General features: G+C 54.9%; 1 protein-coding gene across 1 annotated transcript; it reads left to right on the top strand.

The window, feature by feature from the left end:
* The first annotated feature begins 819 nt into the window (after positions 1-819).
* PRDM8 (PR/SET domain 8) lies at positions 820-15,385 on the top strand. Its single transcript, XM_077301080.1, has 4 exons — positions 820-1,212; positions 5,297-5,520; positions 8,784-9,015; positions 13,664-15,385. The coding sequence occupies exons 2-4, from the start codon at positions 5,299-5,301 to the stop codon at positions 15,109-15,111; spliced, it is 1,902 nt and encodes a 633-aa protein (XP_077157195.1). The 5' UTR covers positions 820-1,212; positions 5,297-5,298; the 3' UTR covers positions 15,112-15,385.
* The last annotated feature ends 8,171 nt before the right edge of the window (positions 15,386-23,556 follow it).

Here is a 23,556-nt window from a genome sequence, read left to right as displayed (position 1 = left end):
TCATCTCTAAATTACTCCCTTGCCACAACTCTGGTATTTTAGAAGAACAGCTGTTCTTTTATACCCCGCTTTTCACCGTTCTTCCTGTCCCCACAACAGACCATTCTGTGAGGTAGGCGGGGCTGAGAGAATTCTGCCAGAACTGTGACTGGTCCAAGGTCACCCAGCAGGCTTCACGTGGAGGAGGTCTGGGACTCCAACCGCCTCTCCGGCTTAGTGGCCGCCGGTCTTTCACCAGAACACCACTCTGGCTGTCACCTGCTTGTCTTGCGTTTGGCAAGCCGCCCCCAGCACGTTCTGTGGAAAGGCGGCATAGAAAACTTCCCCAACCCGCAGAGAAGCGCGCCCGAGATTGCAGCGCCGGGAAGATTTCACTTGGGCTGTCCACGGGATCCAAACGACTCCTGCAAAGCCAGGTCCCGAAAACCAACCCGAAAATCCACCGCAGCCGGTTTGCATTTGCCGCTCCCCACGTCCTTCCTTTCCCCCCAACACCACCACCACCTCGCCAGCCAACTCCACCAGCCCTACCCGGGGGTCCCTTTCTTGCTGGGGAAGGGGAAGGGGAAGGGAGGGAGGTGGGGGGAGCGAGAGAGACGCCTTCCCCGGCAGCTGCGGCCAGGAGGAGCGCAGGCGAGGAGCGCGGGAGGGAGGGAGGGAGGGACGGAGGGAGCGAGCGAGCGCCGCCAGGCCCCGAGGGCCGCGCCCAGGCAAGGGTTAAACCGGGAGGGGAGGTGGGGCCGCCGCGCGTCATTGGGCCGATGCTGTGCCGCAAACAAAAACCGTGCGCCTCGGTGCCCGGCAGCCACTGCACCGGCCCATCTGCGCCAGGCGCGCCTCCTCCTCTTCTCCGCTCGCTGGCGCCGGCTCCGCGCTCCGGGCTCGCCCTCCTTCCCCGGCAGCCTCCCTCGCCCCCTTCCCGGCCAGCTCTTTGCGGGAAGGCGGCCAGCGCCCCCGGCGTCCCCCCACCGGCCATGGGAAACACGCCGCTCTAAGGGACATCGGTGGGACAGCCCCCCTCCCCACCCCCGGCGACCACAGGGGGTCTTCAAGGCGCCCCCTTCCCTCCTTTTCTATAGATTTTGGGGGCCCCTTTTTGGGCACTCTCGGCCGGACGTTGCTTCTCGCTTTCGCTTTTGGCTTCCCATTCCCCCCTCCCCCCCTTTTTTCCCCCCTGCTGTCTTTGGGATTACAATTCTGACCTTATTCCCGGTAAGTAAAGCGGCATGCAACCCCCCACCCCACCCGCCCACCCAAAAAATATGAGGTTGGGGAAAGGGGGAGGGGAAAGGGGGGGGTTAGATCTCCCAGCAAGATTGTTTGGGATTTATTTCTCAGCAGGCCACCCGCGACCCCCCCCCCCCCAAAAAAGGAAGGGGGGCAGCCGCGTGGGCGAGGGAGAAATTGCACGGGGGGTGATTGCAAAAAGCGGCGAAAGAGTGGGCAGAATATTTTTTGTGCCACATTTTTTCGGGGGGGGGGGGGCTGGAAGAAGGAGGCGACAGACAAAGCCTGGAAACCTCCGAGGCGAGCCGAAGAGAAGGAAGCGGGTTGGGGGCGCAGGCGGAGGGGCCTGGCGGGTTCCTCGTCTGGTTTTTCTCCTGTTTTTTTTTTTTCGGCTTGGAAATTTCCGGCCGGGATCGGGGAAGAGAAATCCGGGACGAGATTTATCCCCCCCCCCCTTTATTTTTTTTAAGAAAAGAAATCGCCTCCGCGTTGGCCTTTCCGCCCCCCGAAATGACTCCTTTGCATTGTCGTCCCGAATTGCATTTTAATGACCGGCTTCACACAAGGAAGGCAGCGCCTTGGAGCGGCGACCCTCCGGCCCCGGTCGAGTGGGGGGGGGGAGAGAGGGGGGGCTTTCCAAAAGGAAAGGATGTGTGTATGTTTGTGTCTCTTTGTGTGTGTGTGTTACATACCATCTAGGCGAAGCGCGGGGCTTTTTCATGTAAAGAATTGGAGAGGGAAAATTTAGAGAATTTTTTTCATTTAGAGAGAGGAGAGCAGGCGAAGAAAAAAGGCGCTCTTTCGGTTGGGTCCCGATCATCAGAAAGAAATTCTCTCTTACACACACACACACACACACACACATACACACACATTGCCCGAAAAAACTGGCTCCCGGGAAAGACGCCCTTTCCCGCCTGGGCCCCAATTCGGTGCAGTTGGCATCGACAGAAAGTCGCCCCCACCACCGAAGCCGGAGACGGACCGAGACGGTCCCTCTGGAGCAGATCCGGATTCTCAGAGCGAAGTTTCTTCGGAAACGTGGGCTCGGCTGGAAGTTTGCGGGTCTCTTTTGGAAAAGGCGGACAGGAATGCGCCTTGATTGATCAGCCCGGTGAATTTCCTCGGCGGAGACAAACGGGGGGGGGGGGGCGGACCGCGCTGTAGCGATTCTCTGATCTTATCACCCTCCCCAGCGATTCATTCCGACCGGCGGGCTCCGGCTGCCGCCACCCCCCCCCCCTCCCAAAAAAAGAAAAGAAAGCCAGTCGCCCAAGCTGGATTAACCAATCACCCGGCTCCATCCTTGCCTTCTTCCGGATGGAAGACAGTCCCTGGGCTGGAGAGAAAGAGGAGGGGAAAGTTTTGCTTGAAAGGGAGACTTCCTGATACTGAGCTGCCGCCCTCCTCCAAATTCACCCCCCCCCCATCCCACCCCAATTTACGATGCAATCCTACGCAGACTTGGTCCGGCTCAACCTCGTTGCTTTCCAGGGTCTCCGGCTGGAGTGACTCTGCGTAGGGGCGCGCCGAGCTGCGGCCACGAGTCAGCGGGAAGGTCTCCTGAGTAACCCCCCTCCCCAAACACACACACTGAGTCTCATTTGCGACCACCGGCCGGGAGGCGACCCTCCTTCCCGGAGCTCCGAGGGGCGCGGGGGATCCTGAGCTGCGCGGATCGGACCCTCTCTGGGTTCCATCTCTGCGCGTTTCGCAGAAGAAAGACGAAAGGAGGCCAAAGCCGGGGGCTTCTCAGTCCGGGGCCCGGGAATAATTCGTTTTGGGGGGCCGCCGAGCAGCCCTTGGGCTGGCAGGAAGGGCGGCGCGGCTCTCCTGGTCCCCCTTCCCCAGTTGGCCTCGGCCGCATCTTGCCGCCTCTAGCGAGGGGCCCGGGAGGCGCCCTCCGCCGCCCAGAAAGGAGAGTGTCGAGGTAAGAAATAATTACCTCTGCTGGCTGCTTTTAATTAAAGTCTCGGAGGGAAAGCGCTGGATTATGGTAATGAGGAGACCGGCGCGCCCGCGCCTCCACTGCGACGCGCAAAGGTTAGCCGGCCTCAAATCAGCCGCGACTGACAAGCCACTGGCGAGGGGTGGGGGGTGAGGGGTGTGTGTGGGGGGGAGACCTTGCCTGAGAAGCAGCCCCCCTCCCGCCTCTGAGGCTGGGCTGGGGGTGACGCGGCCCGGAGGGAGAGCAGGCGGGGTCCCCTGGGTGCGGGGATCGGGAGAAGGGGCTCCGTCTCCAGAGGAGAGGACAAGCTTCCGCGCAACGCCCCCCCCCCGTCCTAAGCCCCGCGTAAACCCCCGTTGGGTTAAATGGGCATGACTGCCGAGGAGACCTGTTTGGGATTGATGCCTCGGTGCCCTGGCAAAATGTGCCATAGGGTTAGGGAGGAAGGCTGGTAAGGAACCAGCCCGCTTGGAATTGTGTTTGTGTTTGTGTGTGTGTGTGTGAGAGAGAGAGAGAGATTGCCTATGGAATAAAATCTCCCCATTTTCCCCCTTTCCTTTTCAAAGCCCCCCTCCCCCCCCCCCAATCACAAGCGACTGATTGTTCCTCCGGTGCTCGGAAGGGGGATTCGCTGCCTCTTTCCCTCCTTCGAGCCACCTGCGTGCTCCTCCTCAACGCTCTTCCTCCGGAGTCCGGGGTCAGTGGCGCGCCAGTAAATGTCCCACAGGCAGAGAGAGAGAGAGATTCCGCGAGTTGTTGGCGGGTTCGCCTTTCCCGAGAAGCCTCGGCAAGCATCATGGCCCGCGATTAGCCTGCATCTCCGTGTCCCTCCCCCGCTCCCCTGCCCGCGGCCCGGCCCATGCCAAGCGGTCAGAAGTCCTGCGGATTTCCGCGGCAGGCGTGCAGCCCGGTCGGAGGGGCCGTGGTTCCCACCCTAAAGCCCCGGCACGAAAGCCCCAGACGTCTCCCGCAGAAGCCAGTGAAACGTCCACCTGCTGAACTTGGCCTGAATATTTATTATTATTATTATTATTATTATTATTATTATTATTATTATTATTATTATTATTATTATTATTATTATTATTATTATTATTATTATTATTATTATTATTGCAACAATACAATAATAATACAATCAGGTGTTTGAGTGACAGTGTTTTGCAACTTGAGATCCTGCCCAATTCTTGGGAACTGCAGAGACAGGGTATTTGATGTTCCAAACAACATTACATTATTAATAATAAGAACTGTCACAATCAGATATTTGAGTGGGAGATCATGTTCTGCAATTCGAGATCTTGCCAAATTGGGGGAGGGGATTGCAAATGCAGGGTTTTTGCTGTTACAAGCAACGTATTATTATTACTATTAGCATTATTAGTCACAGTCAGATCTTTGAGTAGGGGGTGGTGTTCTGCCATCTGAGGGAATTGCGGATTCGAGGTTTTTGCTGTTCCAAGTGACACTGTATTATTAATTATTATTATTATTATTATTGCCATTTGCTGTTGTTGTTGTTGTCAGTCACAGTCAGATATTTGAGTGAGGCATGATGTTTTGCCATCCGAGATCTAGCCAAATTTGGGGGAATTGCAGATGCAGCGTTTTTGCTGTTCCAAGCAATTTATCATCATCATCATCATTATTATTATTATTATTATTATTAGTCAGGGGTCTGCGGTTTGGCTGGGAGATGGAGTCCTGCAAGTAGCACTCCAGCCAAGTTCTTGGGGAGGGTTGCTGCCTCTCCGCAGGCTCCTTGCTGGTCCTACCGGCTCCCCCCCCATCCCCCAATGCCCGGGGGTGCCGTGAGACTCCTAGGCGCCGCTCCAAGGGCTCCAATGGCCCGGCGTTCACCTTCTCCCGAGGCGCTCTAGCCCTATTACGACGGCGCTCGCTACCAAGACCTGCGCCCTTCCTTCAGGGGCGCCCCTGCCTGCTCCCCTCGGCCTCGGCCTCAGTCCGTGTGTCCCCCGCGGCCCATCCCGACTGCTTGGCGGATCGCTCTGCTCCCGGGCGGGCGGGTGGGCGTCTGGGGTGTGGGGTCTGCGCTGTCCTTCCCCTTCTCATTCTCTCCGTGTGTGTCTGTTTCTGTGTCTCCCGCGGCGGGCTCTGCAGGGATGGAGGAGGCGGCCGGGGTGCCGCGGGGCCTGTGGGAGGGCGAGGCCAAGGCGGTGCAGCAGTGCCTGACCGACATCTTCACCAGCGTCTACACCACCTGCGACATCCCCGAGAACGCCATCTTCGGCCCGTGCGTGCTCAGCCACACCTCGCTCTACGACAGCATCGCCTTCATCGCGCTCAAGTCCACCGACAAGCGGACGGTGCCCTACATCTTCCGCGTAAGGAGCCTTCCTGCTGCTGCTGCCGGGAGAGCGACTCGCGAGTCAGGGCCCCGAAGGGTCTCGCCGGGACCCATCCCTGGCGCAGCCCCAGCGCGGCGTCGGCTCAAATCCAAGGGCTGGGACGGAGGGAGGGGGGCTTGGCTCGCTATAGCCCCAAACCGGCGGAATCGAAAAGGTCCTACTTCCGAGAAACGGTCTTTAAATTGGGGGAGGGGGGGAGGAAACCGTGGTTTAGGACACCGCAGAATTGCAAACAATAACACGGTTGGGATCCAGTGGCGAGTCGGCTTCCATAGGAGGGGTTGCGCTTTATTCGAAGACGGGAGAACGAGCTGAGAACAAGGATCGCGGCCCGCGTTGGCGAATGCACTTCCTATGCGCTGGCGCCGCTAGACTTTCCTGAGCGGAACAGGGCAATCGGCTCCTCGTGCGCGGCGAAACCGCATTAGCCAACCTGTGCAGAATGCGAGAGCCCAGCCGCAGGCCCGAAACCCACCCGCAAAATAAAATCATATAGAAAAGCATCTAATAAATGGATACAAAAGTCAATGGGTGTCAATTTCAAGGGCGGAACAAAATCAGAGTCCAGTGGCACCTGGAAGGCCGACGACGTTGTCTGACCATGAAGTAGGGATCATCATCAGAGCGCAGCTAAAAGGACCGAGTCCGCTGCCGTGGCTGCCAGCAAACGGGCGGGCACTTCGCTCTCCGCAATTCCCAGAATTTTTAAAAAAGGTTTCCCCCCCCCCTTCCAGCCTCCAAAGTCGATTTCCTCTCTTGGGGAGGGGGGGGGAGGGCGACTGGTAGGCATCCGGGCGACGGGTGAGTGCCGCTCCGGCCAGCCGGCCCCGTTGCCATCTGCCCTGGGAGACGCCAAAGAAGAAAAATCCGGGGGAATGATTCCAACCGCGCGGCCCTGGTGTCCCTCAAAGGCGATCCTTCCGGAAGTTAAGCCAAGAACCGGCCGGCGTCGGCGTGAATCCGAAGTGCTTGGATTTAAGCCCCGTTAATCCGCGTGGAAAACGAATTCGACTCCTCTCCGAGCAAATACGAGCGGGACCCGAGTCTCAGTCGGCGTCGGCTCCGGGATTTTCCAGCGCGGCCTTCGAGTCTGATGTTCAGGATATGCGCAAGGGGAGGGGGCGGGCAAATCCAATTATTAATCCCTGCCGAGATATGGATTCCTTCCCGCGCTTGTTTTGACCGCGTGGCTTCCCTGAACCGCCTAAAACCGAGGACGGGCCGGTAAAGGTCTCCCCGACCGGTCCTGGCAGCGAGGGTGGCAGCTGGAGGCCGGGAGCCAGCACTGGAGACGGCGAACTGACCCTTCCGCACTCCGGCTTCGCTTCTTGTTGGGGCGATTACCGAAGTGGACTCCTCCGGTCCGGGAGCCCCCCATAGACGCCTCCCCCTTTCGAGTTGCCGCCAGAGACGGGAGCTTTGCGGCGGAACTGGCTCAAAATCTCTGCCGGGCGCTACGCGGATCCTTTGCCAGGGAGAATCGCCGCCTTTCGGGGCAAAAGGAAACGGCCAGACGGATTTATCCGGCCAGTTCTAAAGCTGCCTTGCCGGGGGAGGCTCTCTCGCTCCGGAAGGAGCCGGCTCGGTGGCGCCCGGACTGAGTCTTTGTTCGGAAGTCCAGCCTGGCTATTTGGCGAAGCCGAGTCCACTCAGAAGGCAACCGATGTTAGTCCCCGTGGCTTGCTTCTCGGGGAATCGTCCTTAGGATCGCTGCCGGCGCGCTTCCAAAGAGCGGGCCGGAGGGAGCTTGGCCCAGGGTCGGCCAGCGCAAGCCCGAGGTTGACGCCGTCGGGGTGACTCGCGAGGAAGCCGGCCGGAGACCGCGTTCTGAATGCTAGGATCCCAGACCCCTTTGCTGGCAGTCGGAGACCCTCGAGTCTGCTGGATTTCCTGCCCAGGCGGCCGTTTGCTGCGCTCGTTTTAAAGGATCGGGAAGAGTTGAGCCTTCCCCCCACCTCCGACCTTTGGCTTCAGTCCTGTGCACAGTTTTTCCTGGAAATGCCAAGCTGCAAATGGGCAAAAGCGACAACTGCCCCCCACAGGGACCTTCTCCACTGTGGCCCCCTCTCCCTCCCCTTTGGACTGCCCTGGGAGGCTCCTGGATTCCCACAAAGGAGGCGAAACCGAATTTGGCGCGAGGGGTTTATTCTGCACAGGCCATAGTGCTGTAATGCCCTGTTAGTCACTGGGCGGGGGGGGGGGGATATTTGGGACTGTGGTCTCTAGCCTACTGCCTATCGTTTGTGGAAGCGAAAGTTCTCCTAAGGTCTCTCACACGAGTCATGTTCATGCTCGGATTTGGTTCTGTTTCGGCCGCTACGACCCTCAAACTGGTTTCTCTTTGACTGCTCCAGCCAGACTAACCGGGCGACCCCTCTCGATCTGCCGCGTTTCACACGCCATCCCAGTGCAAACCGAAACCGGCTTCTACAGCACTTGGGAAGCGCATTCTGCAAGGTGTGCAGAATCGAGAGTGCTCAAGCAAGATAGGGTGGGGGGTGGGCTGTTGGTCCACTTGGGGTCCTGGCACCAGATGAGCATCTTAACGACTCGCAAGATTTGGGGCAGGGGGGGCGTCAGGTACACAAAGTAGTACCTGACACATGCACCTCCCCTACCCCAAATTTGGCTAGTCTTTAAGATCCTCCGGGACTCAGTCTTTAAGATCCTAGTCTTTAAGATCCTCCGGGACTCAGGCTTTTTGCTATTGCTTAGACCTGGGCTGAGTCTGCACACAATAGATAATGCACTTCCTATGTACTTTCGAAGTGGATTTTCCTGTTCCGCACAGGAAAATCCAGCTGCCAAAGCACATTGAAAGTGCATTATCCTATGTGTGCAGAATGGGTCCAGGGGTAGTCAAACTGCGGCCCTCCAGCTGTCCATGGACTACAATTCCCATGAGCCCCTGCCAGCGTTCGCTGGCAGGGGCTCATAGGAATTGTAGTCCATGGACTGCTGGAGGGCCGCAGTTTGACTACCCCTGCCTTAGACTGTCCAGTGGCGTTGAAGGACGCTTTCTGCATAAGTCGGATAACGCAGCTGGATTTGACCTCCAAAGCGCAGTGAAAGTTGGTTGAAAAGGCATCGGAAGTGCATTCTCCCACCAGGGCGGAACCGTGCCTGATCCGCCTTGATGCCCCGCAAGAAAGGCGGACTGTCACAAATTGGCCAAGAAGGATCTTGGGCTCGGCCAAACTTTGGCTTCTCTAATCCGCGCGGCTCTTCTGCTCTTCCAGGTGGACACGTCGGCGGCCAACGGCTCCACGGAAGGCCTCATGTGGCTGCGCCTGGTCCAGTCGGCCCGCGACAAGGAGGAGCAGAACCTGGAGGCCTACATCAAAAACGGACAGCTGTTCTATCGCTCCTTCCGCCGCATTGCCAAGGACGAGGAGCTGCTGGTCTGGTACGGCAAGGAGCTCAGCGAACTCCTCCTGCTGAGTGCCACCAGGGCGCACGGCAAGATGAACGGTAGGTCGGTTTTCCTTCCTTCCGCCGAGGGGGTGGGGGGGCGAGGGGACGGGGATCCTCCGCTGTGGGGCTTGTGAGACGGTCGATCCGGCTCGGCTGCTGAGATCTGTCTTCCGCACAGGTTGGAGACTGCTCTTTTCTGGCAGATTTTCCTGCTCTGCATCGAAAGTGTGCGGAAGGCCGGGTGGTCAACCTGTGGTCCTCCAGATGTTCATGGACTACAATTCCCACGAGCCCCTGCCAGCGTTTGCTGGCAGGGGCTCGTGGGAATTGTAGTCCATGAACATCTGGAGGACCACAGGTGGATTACCCTGCAGTACGGGACTGATATGGCTGCAGAGGCAGCGACAGAGAGGCCATGGGCTTGGACGGTCCTTTGCTTTGGGAAGAGAACATGCCAGATGCCCATGGGAAGGGGCTGGTGTGGAGCCGCCGTGATGCCCCCTAGACTCCCCTTCTGGACGCAGTGAGCTGGAGACAAGAGCTCCGGAGGAGGAGAATTTGGGAGAGGGGGGAGAGCAGGGAGCAGGGAAACACAGCAAGTGCACCCCACCCCCAACCCTGCTTCTCCTGTAAGCCTCACTGCTGCTCCGATTTGGGAGTCAAGCATGCCAGAGGTCCACAACCTGGGCCTAGGAGGCAGGCAAAGATGCTTGTGGGGGGGGGCAGTTGCGGGCTGGGGCAGGGGCGTGGGGCAGGGCAGAAGTACCTCAAGCTGCAGCGGCCATCAGTAGGGTTTTCAGGGTGAGCAAGGGAAGGGGTTCAGGGGCACCTTGAAGCTCAGCAAAATTTGATCCGAGGGGTGCGAGAATGCTGTTGTGAAATGGAAATCACTAGACTACAGTATATAAGGCAAAAGAAAATTAGCAGTAAAGTAGATTCAGGTGGGTAGCTGTCTTGCTGTGAAGTAGCAGAACCAAAGGTGAGTCCAGTGGCACCTTTAAGGCCAACGAAATTTTATTCAAGGTGTGAGCTTTCGAGTGCAAGCACTCTTCCCCAGACAGTGGAACAAGAATCATGAGAGTACAGATATAAGGAGAGAGTAAACTAGCAGTATGTTAGTAAGCAGGGTCACAACAAATATGCAGCATGGTAACAAGGAAGTGTGCCTGCACACGAAAGCTCACTCCTTGAATGAAATGTTGCTGGTCTTAAAAGGTTCCTTTGGGCCCACATTTTGTTTTAGCAGTCAAGTAGTAAATTAGGAAACAGCATCATGAGAACCTCCAACAAAACCTCCAACCAGAGCCTTGCTAGAGTAACCAGCTGAGCTGATCAGGTTTGGGTTTCACTCCAGTTGGAAAACATAGCGGAGGGAATAAAAATGTCAAGCTTACTGATTAATGGCAGAGGCATTCCCAGCTGTCGAGCAGAGCAATTAAAAGAGAGTCATGAAAAGGAACAGAGGTGCTTAGCTTCTGAGATCGGACCCTATAGGGGCAGTCTGCGAGATATGGGTCAGCCAGGCGCATAAAGCAATTTGCAGTAGCAGCTAAGTTTCTCTTCCAGGGAGCCTAAAGGGCTCCTTTCTTTTCCCTGGTGTTTTGACACATTTCTTCCTTCACTTCCTTCCTTCTCTCCCCATCCTCCCACCTACATGCAACATCCATAAGCCAAAGTCTTTTGCATTCAATACCAGAGCACCACAACCCACTGGCCACTTCCAGGAGGACCACCTGGCACCTGTTAGCTGTTACAATTCATACCAAAGATGCTGGACTAAGGGTGCCACCCAAAAACAAGTCACAAGGCTCTAAAGCCTGGTGGGTGTTGTGATTAAGGGGCGGTGACCTCTAATCTGGCAACCAGGTTTTGATTCCCTGCTCCTTGGTCGGCTGGGTAACCTTGGGCTAGTCACAGATGTGATAGAGCTGCTCTCACAGAGCACTTCTGTCAGAGCTCTCTCAGCCCCACCGGCCTCACATGGTTTTGCTGTGGGGAGCAGATAATTATAAGCTGCTTTGAGACTCCTTCGGGTAGTGAAAAACAGGGTATAAAAAACAACTCCTTTTCTTATTAGAGTCAAGTGGAATTTTGAACCCAAGTTGGGTGGTGATGGATGGGGCTAGCGACAACCCTTTCAATTACTTCTTTTCACAACTGGGGGAGCGCCTGCCATTAATCACTAGCCTTAACATTTTTATTGCCCCAATGTTTTTGTGAACAACAATTGAACCAAAAGGAGTGATTTGCTTTTCTAGCAAAAATTATCATATTGCATGTTTTGGACGTTGTGATGCTGTTTACTAATTTACTACTAATTTATATCTGTCTGGCAAACAAAGGCTCACACCTTGAATAAATCGTTGTTGACCTTAAAGGTGACATTGGGCTCAAATGTTGTTGTTGATCTTCTATATCTTCTATATCTTAACAGTAAGGGCATTCTGAATATTTGCGCAGGGCTGATGACTTAGCAATAGAGGATCTGCTTTGCCTGCAGATAGTCCCAGTTCCTTGCCCTGACCTGGACAGGCCAGGCTAGCCTGCTGGTCATGACGCAGAGGCAGGCAATGGCAAACCACCTCCGAATGATCTCCTGGGTACACAACATGCATCACATTATGTGTCGCAAAATCAATATTATGAACACACAGAGATCGATTTGGTCAGGATTCTACAGCACTTCCCAAGCATCCCACAGCATGATGTCATATGAACAAACACCCCCCTCGGTGTTTCTACTAAATAAAAATAGGACATTGAAACAGTAGATAAAGAAAAGTTCCAAAGTATAAAAGTTCAAAGACGGACTCCCGGATAAAAGGCGGTTTCATCTAGTCTTCTTCAGTTCGTTGCCAATTTTCTTCTTAGAACAAAGCCGTTCAAGCATCCTTCTCAACTTCAGTCAAACTTCCTAACAGGAATAATCCTTCTATTCTTCTGCATACGCTAATGAATCTATGTTTTTTTTCACACTGTGTACCTTCCTTGTGAGCCTCTTGTGGCGCAGAGTGGTAAGGCATCCGTCTGAAAGCTTTGCCCATAAGGCTGGGAGTTCAATCCCAGCAGCCGGCTCAAGGTTGACTCAGCCTTCCATCCTTCCGAGGTCGGTAAAATTGAGTACCCAGCTTGCTGGGGGGTAAACGGTCATGACTGGGGAAGGCACTGGCAAACCACCCCGTATTGAGTCTGCCATGAAAATGCTAGAGGGCGTCACCCCAAGGGTCAGACATGACTCGGTGCTTGCACAGGGGATACCTTTACCTTTACCTTTTACCTTCCTTGTTGTCCAGACCTCACAAATGCCATACAACAAGCAGTCTGCGTTTCAGTCCCTAGTTAAAAAGGATCAGTCCCATCTCAGAAGTTAAGCAGGGCCGGACCCCTGATAATACCTGGATGGGAGATCACTGGGGAACTAAAGGGTTACTAGTACACAGAGGCAGGCAATGGCTAAAACCACCTTTGTATCTTTTTGCCTCTGGCCTGAATGGCCCAGGCTATTCCATCTCATCAGACTGAGGAAGCTAAGCTAGGTCAGCCATGGTCAGGACTTGGATGGGAGACCCATTCTGCACACAACAGATAATGTATTTCAATGCACTCCAGAAGTAGATTTTCCTGTTCCGCACAGCAAAATCCAGTTACCAAAGCACATTGGAAGTGTGTGCGGAATGGGCCCAGGGAAGCTCCTATGCAGAGGCAGGCACAGGGGAAGCCAGCGTTGTAGGTCTTCGACCTTGAGAGCCCTTCAGGTTTGCTGCAGGTCAAATGTGTCCTGACCACACTTTCTACCATCAATAGATGATAAGAAGGATATCTGCCTAAGACTCCAAAAGCTACTGCCAGCTGGAGAGGACAGGACTGGCCTAGGTGGAAGAGTGTTTCCTATAGGTCTGCTCTCCTGTTTTATGACTTAAGCCCATAAGTGGAGCTCAGGAATCTAGTCCTGGAAGAGTAGACTGAAGTCATTCAACACTCAACGAAACAGTCTTGCAAACTTGTTGGGCCACCCCAATGACCCCAGAGCCTCTAGGAGCCTTCCCATTCCACACAGAGCAGGGGAAACGGAGGGATGGGGGCTGCTATGAATGCTCTGCATTGTGCCGGGAGTAGGACTCGATGACCTTTGGGGTAACCTTCTAGCTGTATGTTCCAATTTATTTATTTAGATCAGCCTTTCTCAACTTTTTTAGCCTTGAGAAACCCCTGAAACAATCTTCAGGATTTGAGAAAGCCCAGAAGTGGTGCAATTAGAATATGGTGGGGAAGCAGAGATGTGGACACGCCCACCCAGGGCCCCTCCCTTTCCAACCCCCTCCGGGCCCATAACTGGCCATTGGGGGGGGGGGAGTGGGTTGACATGACCGTATATGGCACGGGTAGTCAAACTGCGGCTCTCCAGATGTCCATGGACTACAATTCCCATGAGCCCCTGCAAGCATTTGCATTTGCTGGCAGGGGCTCATGGGAATTGTAGTCCATGCACATCTGGAGGGCCGCAGTTTGACTACCCCTGCCATATATGGTCGTATCACCCGATATTTATCTTTTTAATCTAAAAAAATAATTAAGTCCCACCCATTCAAAGGCTTGTGGTCTTCCTTTTAACCCTTGCATTGCCCAGTACTTCTCTCCCTTGCCGGCAGCTGGGTGGGTCAGGTAACTAACGGGACGGTGCTTCTGTCTCTTCTCCCTCCCGCAGGCTCCCCGCCCTACGCGTGCCTGGAGTGCAGCCAGCGCTTCCAGTTCGAGTTCCCGTACGTGGCCCACCTGCGCTTCCGCTGCCCCAAGAGACTGCACGCCTCGGACAGCAGCGCGGCCGAAGAGGCCAGCGCCAAGGCCAGCAGCCCCAAGACCCCGGAAAGCGGCGGGGGCCCGCCGGGCGCCGCCAAGTACCCCGCCAAGCCCCTCCACCACGGCGCCCACCCGGCTCGCCCCCACTACGCCGGCGCGCAGGAGGGCCACGGCGGCGCCACCAAGCCCTCCACGGACTTCCACAACCTGGCGCGGGACATGGAGAACTCGCGGGAGGCCAGCCGGTCGCCGGCCGTGCGGGAGCCGTCGGAGGGCGGCGCGGAGGGCCCGGCGGGCAAAGCCAAGCGCAAGTTCCCGGCGGGAGAGGCGCCGGGAGAGGAGCGGGCGGCGGTGGCCCGCGGGCGCCTGGAGCGTCCCTTGCCGTCGTCGCCCAAGGAGGAGCTGGTGTGCACCCCGCAGCAGCAGTACCGGCCGGCGGGCAGCTACTTCGGCCTCGAGGAGAGCAGCCGCCTCTTCGCGCCGCCCAGCCCGGAGACGGGCGAGGCCAAGCGCAGCGCCTTCGTGGAGGTGAAGAAGGCGTCGCGGGGCCTCGACGGCGGCGAGGAGGAGAAGGAGCGCGGGGACGGCGCCTCGCCGGGCGGCGCGCCCTCGGACAAGGGCCTGGGCGTCGTCGGTAGCGGCGGGCGGGCCGGCGGCAGCGCCTTCTCCACGGTGCCGCCGTCGTCGCAGGCGTCGTCCGTCGGGGGCGAGGAGCGGAAGAGCGCCTTCTCGCAGCCGGCGCGCTCCTTCGCGGCCTCCTCGTCGGCCCACGTGGCGCAGCTGGTGCTGGGCCCCAAGCTGAGCGCCCTGGTGGACGGCGGCTGCCACGACGGCGCGCCGCGCCTCTACGCGCCCGACCCGCTGGCCGTCAAGCTGCAGGGGGAGCTCAACGCCGGCAGCGGCCCTGGCTCCGGAGGCGGCGGAGGAGGAGGAGCAGGTGGAGGGGGCGGCGGGGGAGGAGCAGGAGGAGGGGGCGGCGGAGGGGCCGCGGCGGCGTCGGGGGGCGGCCTGCCCAAGCAGAGCCCCTTCCTGTACGCCACCACCACCTTCTGGCCCAAGGGCGTGGCGGCGGCGGCCACGGCCCCGCTCCAGCTGCAGCTGCCGTCGGCGCTCACCCTGCTGCCGCCCTCCTTCACGTCGCTCTGCCTGCCGGCGCAGAACTGGTGCGCCAAGTGCAACGCCTCCTTCCGCATGACCTCCGACCTGGTGTACCACATGCGCTCCCACCACAAGAAGGAGTACGCCCTCGAGCCCCTGGTCAAGCGGCGGCGCGAGGAGAAGCTCAAGTGCCCCATCTGCAACGAGTCCTTCCGCGAGCGCCACCACCTCTCCCGGCACATGACCTCGCACAACTGAGACGGCGCCCCCCCCCCCGCCCCCGACGCGGCCCTCCGGCCTTCTGGAGCGCGCAACCAAGCCGGAGGGCGCGGGGGAGGAAGCGTGGGCTGAGCGACGACGGGTGCTACAAAGGGTAGACCCCTGGGTGGTGTCAGGAGGGCGCCGGGCATCGCGCGAGCGATGCGCACAGCGGTGGGTGATGGTCACCATCGAGGCCCGGTGGACGGATGGGGACCCCAGAGAGCGGGGGTCACCAAAGTGTGCGGCTCTCCAGATGCCCAATGGACTACAATGACCATGAGCCCCTGCCGCGGCAGGGGCTCATGGTCATTGTAGTCCATTGGGCATCTGGAGAGCCACCCCCGCCATAGGGTTCTCAGGGCAAGAGATGGTCGGCGGTGGTTTGCCTTTCTCTGGACCTGGGACTTCTTATCCGAGTGCTAACTAGGGCCGATCCTGTTCCGCAGTCCGGGATCTGAGCTGACCTGGCTGGCCTGGGACATCCGGAGCATAGTTGAGACAAAGAGAAGTGGTGTGCCATTGCCTCCCTTTCCGTAGCAGCCCCTGGCCCTCCTCGGTGGTCTCCCATCCAGGTGCTACCCAGAGCTGACCCCTGCTGAGGTGCCAAGATCCGAGAAGATCAGACCGTCCAGCTCCTATAGATGCACACAGAAAAGCCACCCTCAGTGAAAAGGGAGAGAACATTTCTGACAGCGTGTCCCTGATTCCCGCAGCCTTTAAAACAAAAACAAACCAGAGTCCTTGACTGGAAGCCTTCTGCCATCACCTCTGGACTTTAGCTCCACAGCTCCCGAAGTCTCCGCGGAGCGCGTATTCCAGGCAGGCCTTGGGTAACTGCAGCGGAATGATTTTCTAGCGAAATCCACCTGCGACTTCCTTGTGGTTTTCAGAAAAGCTTTAAAAAGATTTCTTTGGGGAATTAATTAACCAGAGGTTTTTGACCACTTGTTCCGGAGTAGCCAAAGGCTTCAACGCAGCTTCGGTGTGATACAGCTTGAGAATCCCTTTCCTATAGGGTCAAGAGACTTTGCAGCTGTCCCATGTATGCTCGCATGGCAGGCCTGTTGAATGGCATGGTAGTTCTGGGGGCACAGGACCTGACTGTAAACAAGGGGGTTTAGATCCAGTGGCGAGGACCAATGTCAAATATAAGGCCATGTGTCACTCGGACCTTCATCCTCCCTAAAAATGCCTGTGGCCAAAATGTGTCTCTCCAGATGTCCATGGACTACAGTGACCATGAGCCCCTGCTCTGGCAGGGGCTCATGGTCACTGTAGTCCATGGACATCTGGAGAGACACACTTTGGCCACCCTTGCACACCGGTGGCCGTTCGTCCGTAGTCTAAACAATTCTGAAGCTGCCACATCCTGAGTCAGATTTTTGATCCATCAGAGTCAGAATTGTCTACACGGGCTGGCAGGTGTCAGGCAGAGGCCTTTCACATGGCCTCCTGCCTGATCCTTTTAACTGGAGATGCTGGTGATTGAACCAGGGACCTTGTGCGTGCCAGGCAGCTGTTCTACCACCGAGCTATGGCCCCTCCCTCCAGCAAGAACGGAGAAAAGGTTTTAGACCAAAGGACCAAGGAATTAGAGGCAAAGATTTAACCAAGGACCTATCTCTCTCTCTCTCTCTCTTTTTATAAAGGATAACATCCAGGGTAACATAAAAAGTGTTTTCCATCTCCTCCTCAAAAGGGGTGCTGCTCCTTAAATGGTTGCTCATGAGTAATACAGTGGATCCTTCCTGCAGCTGACAACAGCCTAAAGCACCATCCAAGCAAGGGTTTCTTTTTGCTTTCTGTGGTTCCGTAACCGACCCTAGAATTTTATTTCCAGTGGGAATGCCTTCTGCAAACTCACCAGGCTGCTAAGGGCCATTGTGTGGCGTGGAGCCATGCCCAGGTGCTCTGTGTGTGCCACTAGGACTACATGCCTGCCGTACACGAGACCCTTGGAAAAGCAGCTTGGACACCTGGCAGTTAACAATGCTGGAGGGACAGTTTCCTGCCCTTTCATAGAGGTGGGCTCTGTGCAAAGGTGCCCTTGAAACTTGGCATCAGTTGGACAATAATGTCCATTTTTGGTCATCTGGCCAGGCCTATGATCAGAAATCTCTTGTTGGAGGGGGGAGGTTTTTGGTTAAGGGGGCAGTGGAGGCACCAATCTCCACTGAAGAGATTGTAAAGGGGAGGGTTGTACGAGGCGGGGAGAGGAGGCTGGCCAGCTGCAGGAGAGACAAACAGTGGGAGGCTTTCAAAGCAGCACATTTTTTCTAGCCCCAAGAAGAAGAAGAAGAATTGGCTTTTATACCCTGCTTGTCACTACCCAAAGGAGTCTCCAAGCGGCTTACAATCACCTTCCCTTCCTCTCCAAACAACAGACACCCTGGGAGGTGGTTGAGGCTGAGAGAGCCCTGATATTACTGAAGAAGAAGAGTTGGTTCTTATATGGTGCTTTTCTCTCCCAGAAGGAGTCTCAAAGCGGCTTACAATTGCCTTCCCTCCCTCCCCAAACAACAGACGCTCTGGGAGGTAGATGGGGCTGAAGGAGCTGCTCTGAGAGAAACATGGCCTCTGCATCACATCCCTGACTTCCTTGGTGGTCTCCCATCCAAATACGAATCAGGGCTGACCCTGCTTAGCTTCTAAGATCTGACAAGATCAGCCTGTGCTCTCCAGGTCAGGGGCTCAGCCCCCCCCCCTTTAAAGGGCATAGGGTAGTTTCCCCTTCAGCCGGTTGTCAATTCTAATTGCAAATCCAACAAATCTGCCCTCCCTCTCCCCAACCTGTTGATGGAAATCTAATGCCTGCAGATAAGTTTACCTTGCAAGAGAAATTTCTAGATCGGCAGGTGGGCTGGTTGCCCACTGACCCACTTGTCCTTTTGTTTTCCAATGCACGCATTTTCCCTTTCCAAAAAAAGTAAATAACTTTGAAAAAGTACATTTTTAAAATGTCATTATATTGCAACATATTGATGCATTTGTCATAACGTTTCTACTTAAATTATGAAGCACTTATGGTTTAGCCGTAATGAGAACTATACGTAAGGGTAAAAAAGAAATTTATTTTAGATATAAAGCAAAATTAAATAAAAAAAAACAACTTGCGGAAGAATGCATTGCTTTTCTGCATTACTTGATCGTTTCTTTTCCTCTCTCTTATCTTCTCTGCAAAAATAAATAGTAATAAAAATCCATAAAGACTTGAATCCATGTTACGTTTCCAAGGGGGAAAATGCATGTTCCTCTCGGACCAGCCGATATGGACTTTGGTGCCGGTTCTGTAAATACGGATTTCCTTTTCATACCAAGTGTCATTTTGTGCCAGTGAAATGAAGTCTGAATAGTTATGTGTTCCTTTTCTTTTCTTGGGAAAAAAAAAGATTTATTAAACTTTATAGTTTATCTGGGTATGTTGGATGCTTTGACAATAAATGACTTTATTTTCTTCAAAGCATTTGGGTGTGTTGCTAAGGTCTTCTTTTGAGAACCAGGCAATGGGAAAGGGCTGGGGGGGGGGGGACGGACGGTTATGGGTCTAATCCAGCCTTTCTCAACTTCTTTTACCCTTGAGAAACTCCTCAAACAGTCTTCAGGCTTTGAGAAACCCCAGAAGTGGAGCCATGGTACAAAATATGGTTGGGAAGCAGAGCTGTGGACACGCCCACCTGTGGCCCCTCCCCATCCAGGACCGTTATTGGCCATTTGGGGAAGTCAGGTTTAGACCATATATGATCATATCTGTTAGTAGAGTAAATCAGTCATAGATAGGCATTTTAGGATCGGGAGAAAAGGATTTATTAGGGAACGGCCATACTTTGATAGTGCAGAGGAGAGAAAGAGAGAGCCTGACTACCCGGCTCACTTGCAGAGAGAGAAGCTTCCGAGAAGAAGCAGGAAATGGGCCTAAGAGGAGCAATCTAGAGACAGACAAGAAGTAACAACAGGAGAGAGAGGTCCTGACCTCACTGGCCTAACTAATAGTCTTCTTGCTGCCCCCTTCAGGCTCTTTATCTCTTCCTATCTTTGCACACCAGACATTGCCTGTTCCAACAATATGACCCAATAAATGTTTAACACATTTTTAAAATATATATTTTTTAAAAACTCCCATTCAGGAAACCCTCCCAGGGCCATCAAGAAAGCCCAGGGTTTCACGAAGCTCTGGTTAAGAAAACCTGGTCTAGGAGAATTCCAGAGCTACCCTGTACAGTATGAATTTTGAAGAAGAAGAGGTTGTGTTTATACCCTGCTTTTCACTACCCGAAGGAGGCTCAAAGCGGCTTCCAATTGACTTCCCCTTCTTCTCCCCACAACAGTCACCCTGTGAGGGAGGTGGGGCTGAGAGAGCCCTGATATTACTGAAGAAGAAGAAGAAGAGTTGGTTCTTATAAGCTGCTTTTCTCCACCTGAAGGAGGCTCAAAGCAGCTTCCATTCACCTTCCCTTTCCTCTCCCCACAACAACCCTGTGAGGGAGGGGAGGCTGAGAGAGCCCTGAGATTACTGAAGAAGAAGAAGAAGAGTTGGTTCTTATATGCTGATTTTCTCTACCCGAAGGAGTCCTAAAGCAGCTTACAATCGCTTTCCCTTCCTCTCCCCACAACAGGCACCCTGTGAGGTAGGTGGGGCTGAGAGAACTCTGACAGAACTGCTCTGGGAGAACAGCTCAAACAGGTCTCTGACTGGCTGCATGTGAAGAAAGAGCAGGGATTCAAATCTGACATGCCAGGTTAGAGGGCGCAGCTCTTAACCACTACATCAAGCTGGCTTATGAGTCCTGTGGGGCAGGGATAGTCAACCTGTGGTCCTCCAGATGTCCATGGACTACAATTCCCATGAGCCCCTGGCAGCATTTGCTGGCAGGGGCTCATGGGAATTGTAGTCCATGGACATCTGGAGGACCACAGGTTGACTATCCCTGCGGGCGACTGTATTGGTCTGAAGCCACAACATAAAGGATGAGCCCAGAGACACTTTTACGACCAAAAAATATTTATTCAAGGTACGAGCTTTCACATGCAGGCATGACCTGGAAAAGTGTGTTTGCACATGGAAGCTGATACCAAGTATTAGGCTTTGTTGGCCTTAACGGTGCCGCTGGACTCAAACTTTGTTCTGTTGCTTGAAACCCACAGCGATCCACCTAAGTTCAGCCCTAACTCCCACCCTAAATTCAGAGTTAAGCATCAGTTGTTACTGCATACTGCGGCTTATAAAAGCAGTTGGAATTCGACCACTAAGTCACCCCAAAGTCTGCAAGGAAGCCAGGGGGGCTAACTGGAAGACGTGTGTTTTGCATCCGAAACAGGTTCAATCAGCAGAAGAATATTAGTTGCAAGACCTTCACAAAATATAAATAAAATAAAGGGGGGTGGAATTTCAGAAACAGACTAGAGTAGGAAACTGATGAATTACAAGGTGTTACAACACTCGGGATAATAAAATTCCCACAGGGCTTAACAGAGACATTGGGTTCTTATCTTGTTTCACATGCTCTTAAAGATGCCACTGGACTCAAGCTTTGTTCTCATGCTAACTTGGCAGGATTTGAACAGGACAACTCTAGAGTAACCATATGGTGGCACGCAGTCTCAGGATGCCATTTCATGCAGGTTTCCTTGGGAGTGGGTCCCAGGGAACTCAGACCTAGGCTTCTGAATGGACTTGGATGGGATGGCCAGTGGTTTGGTAATATAACGTCAGGGTAATCTGGACTTCTTAGGACTCCTTCTCCTTGCCCCATTGTTGCTTTTAAAAGCCCAAACCAGTCAGGAGTCACTCCAAAATGGCAAAAGTGGCAACCGATTCACAACCCAAAGAGAATTCAAATCGAATTTGTTCCTCTGGGCTCAATAAAAAAGGGAGCCATATCCCTACTTCTATTATAATCCAAACTAGATTTCCATTTAAAAGGGTTAACTCTGCTTCGGATAGCCCTACTACTAAGCACCTGTATTTCTAGTAGCTAGGGAGCCATTTATAAAATAACCACTACCAAAAAAAAACCCCTCTTCTCATCATGGGATGGCCAATTTCACTTCAACCAGCCCCCACCTCCCAAAAAGGGACCTTCATCTGGACCAGGGGTAGTCAAACTGCGGCCCTCCAGATGTCCATGGACTACAATTCCCAGGAGCCCTTGCCAGCATTCGCCAGCGAATGCTGGCAAGGGCTGCTGGGAATTGTAGTCCATGGACATCTGGAGGGCCGCAGTTTGACTACCCCTGATCTGGACCCTTACAGCTGGACCCCAGATGCAAGATTCGAGATTCCAGCATGCCTCTTTCCAAACCACTGGCAGCTCCCCTGGATGCACCAACCATCCGCAGCCTACTTCTGCCAGCAAGGAGTCTTGGGGGGGGAGGGCCTGGGGCTCTGGGGAGAAGACCAGATCCTCACGGTGTTTCTTCCGGGTCCCTCCTCTGACTGAAGAGGTTAATAATCCATTTCATTAGCCCTTCCTGGCAGCTAACCCCCACCCACGAGCCTCTCTTCTGGAGAACTGGGTTTGATTCCTCATTCGTCTACAGGCAGCCAGCTGGGTGACCTTGGGCCAGTCCCAGTTCTATCAGAGCTCTCTCCCAGAGTGTCTGTTGTGGAGAGACGAACCTGAGGAAACGAGTTAAGTGGGTGTTTTTGTACTGACGAATGGCCAGAGCTGTACAAAGTGCCTTGACTAGCTTGCATGGAGAAATGCTTCAAGGACCTGGTCATGTTTCTCAAGTTCCCGAAGCGATAGAGATCCGTACACTTTGGCTTGCCAGCCTCCAGGTGGGACCTGGGGAACTCCCGGAATCCTCTCCCGACTACGATCCTCAGTTCCCCTGGAGAAAAGGGTTGCTTTGCAGGGTGGACCTCTAAGGCTCCTGTCATCCCCAGGCTTCACCCCCAAATCTCCGGGTATTTCCCCACCTGAAGCTCGCAACCCCTAAGGCCAATGGATCCTAGCAGCATTTGAGGACTCAGAGCCAGTCGCAGGAGAAGGGAGCTTTGACTGGCCAGAGCTCACCCCAGTCTCGTCTCCAATCCGTTGGCAAGAGTCTCCGAACCGCCGGGCGCGCTTCAAGCGCATCCATCGCCCCGATCCTCCGTTCTGGCCTCCTCTCACACACACCGCGCAGCCCAGCGCGCTCGTTGCGCGGCCGCGCTCCAGCCCTGCGGCGGCCGCGAGTTTCCCGGCGCCCTCCCTCCGCGGCAGAACCGCCCTCCCGGCCGCTGGCAACGGCACAGGCTGAGATGCTGACTCGTTCTCCCGCGTCCACGGCCCGACCGCTGGCCAATGCCTGCCAACTCCCCGCGAACTATCGGGCCGAGAGCGACGCCGTCGCTTCTCTTCCTCGCGAGTAAGCACGGCGTACGAATGAGCAGCCCCCTCGGGGCGAGCTGCCACCGAACATGGCCAGGCGAATAAAGGGTCGAAGGCTGCCGGCGGATCCGTCGGACGTCTCTCCGCAGGCGGCTGGGCGGGCGAACTGTTCAGAAAGAAGGCGGCAGCGCCCTCTCCTGCCCGTCCGCAGATTCCCGAGGCTGAATTTCTTCCGGGCCCAAAACGCCAGACGCTCAGCCACCCCCGGCCGCCTTTCTCTCCCCCTGCTCCCCTCTGGGATTGTGGTTAGGAAGGGCAGCCTCTAATCTAGAGAATGGGGTTTGAGCCCCCACTCTTCCAGGTGCAGCCAGATGGGTGACCTTGGGGCCGTCACAGTCCCCTTAGAGCTGTTCTCACAGAGCAGTTCTATTAGAGCTCTCTCAGCCCCAGTTCCTTCACAGGGTGTCTGTTGTGGAGAGAGGAAGGGAAGGCGTTTGTGAGCCACTTCGGGTGGGGAAAAGTGGGGTATAAGCGCCAACTTATAAATAAATAACTCCTCTTGATCTTCGTCTTCTTTTGATATGTCCAGCTTTAAGCAGGAAGAGCTTTGGGGAAAGTGAATTAAAACAATAACCACACAGCGAGGTCCAGCATAGAAAAATGCATCAGTCACCCAAGAGGGGAAAATGGCCCACAAAGAAGGGCTTGAGTAGGTTTACTATGCTGGAAAAAATGGAGGCTGGGGTGGGAGATGCTGGAAGGGGGGGGGGGTCTTCCAGAAATGCTGGTGGTGACCTGAGGAAAAGGTCAAATCCCGGCCTGGATTGTTGGGTTTCAGCTAGACTCCTGTCTTCCTTTTGTTTTTAATGACGGAATTTACAAAAAGGGCGTCTCCACTGCAGCGGGAATGAAAACCAAACAAAATGCCCATCTTGACATCCCAGTCCAAAGAGAATTCACTCCCAGGGAATCGCTTAAAAAAAAAAGAAGCAAGCAACCATCTGAAAGCAGCTGAATCTGGGAGATATACCAGCCCATCTCCTCCGATTGGGGAAGCTAAGCAGGGTCCACCCTGGTCAGGACTTGGATGGGAGACAGCAAGGGAGCCCAGGGTTGCTAGGCAGAGGCT

Source organism: Paroedura picta, chromosome 10, assembly GCF_049243985.1.
Source record: "Paroedura picta isolate Pp20150507F chromosome 10, Ppicta_v3.0, whole genome shotgun sequence".
Classification (NCBI taxonomy): domain Eukaryota; kingdom Metazoa; phylum Chordata; class Lepidosauria; order Squamata; family Gekkonidae; genus Paroedura; species Paroedura picta.
Note: the sequence above shows the minus strand (reverse complement) of the source record. Positions and strands in the feature narration are given on the sequence as shown.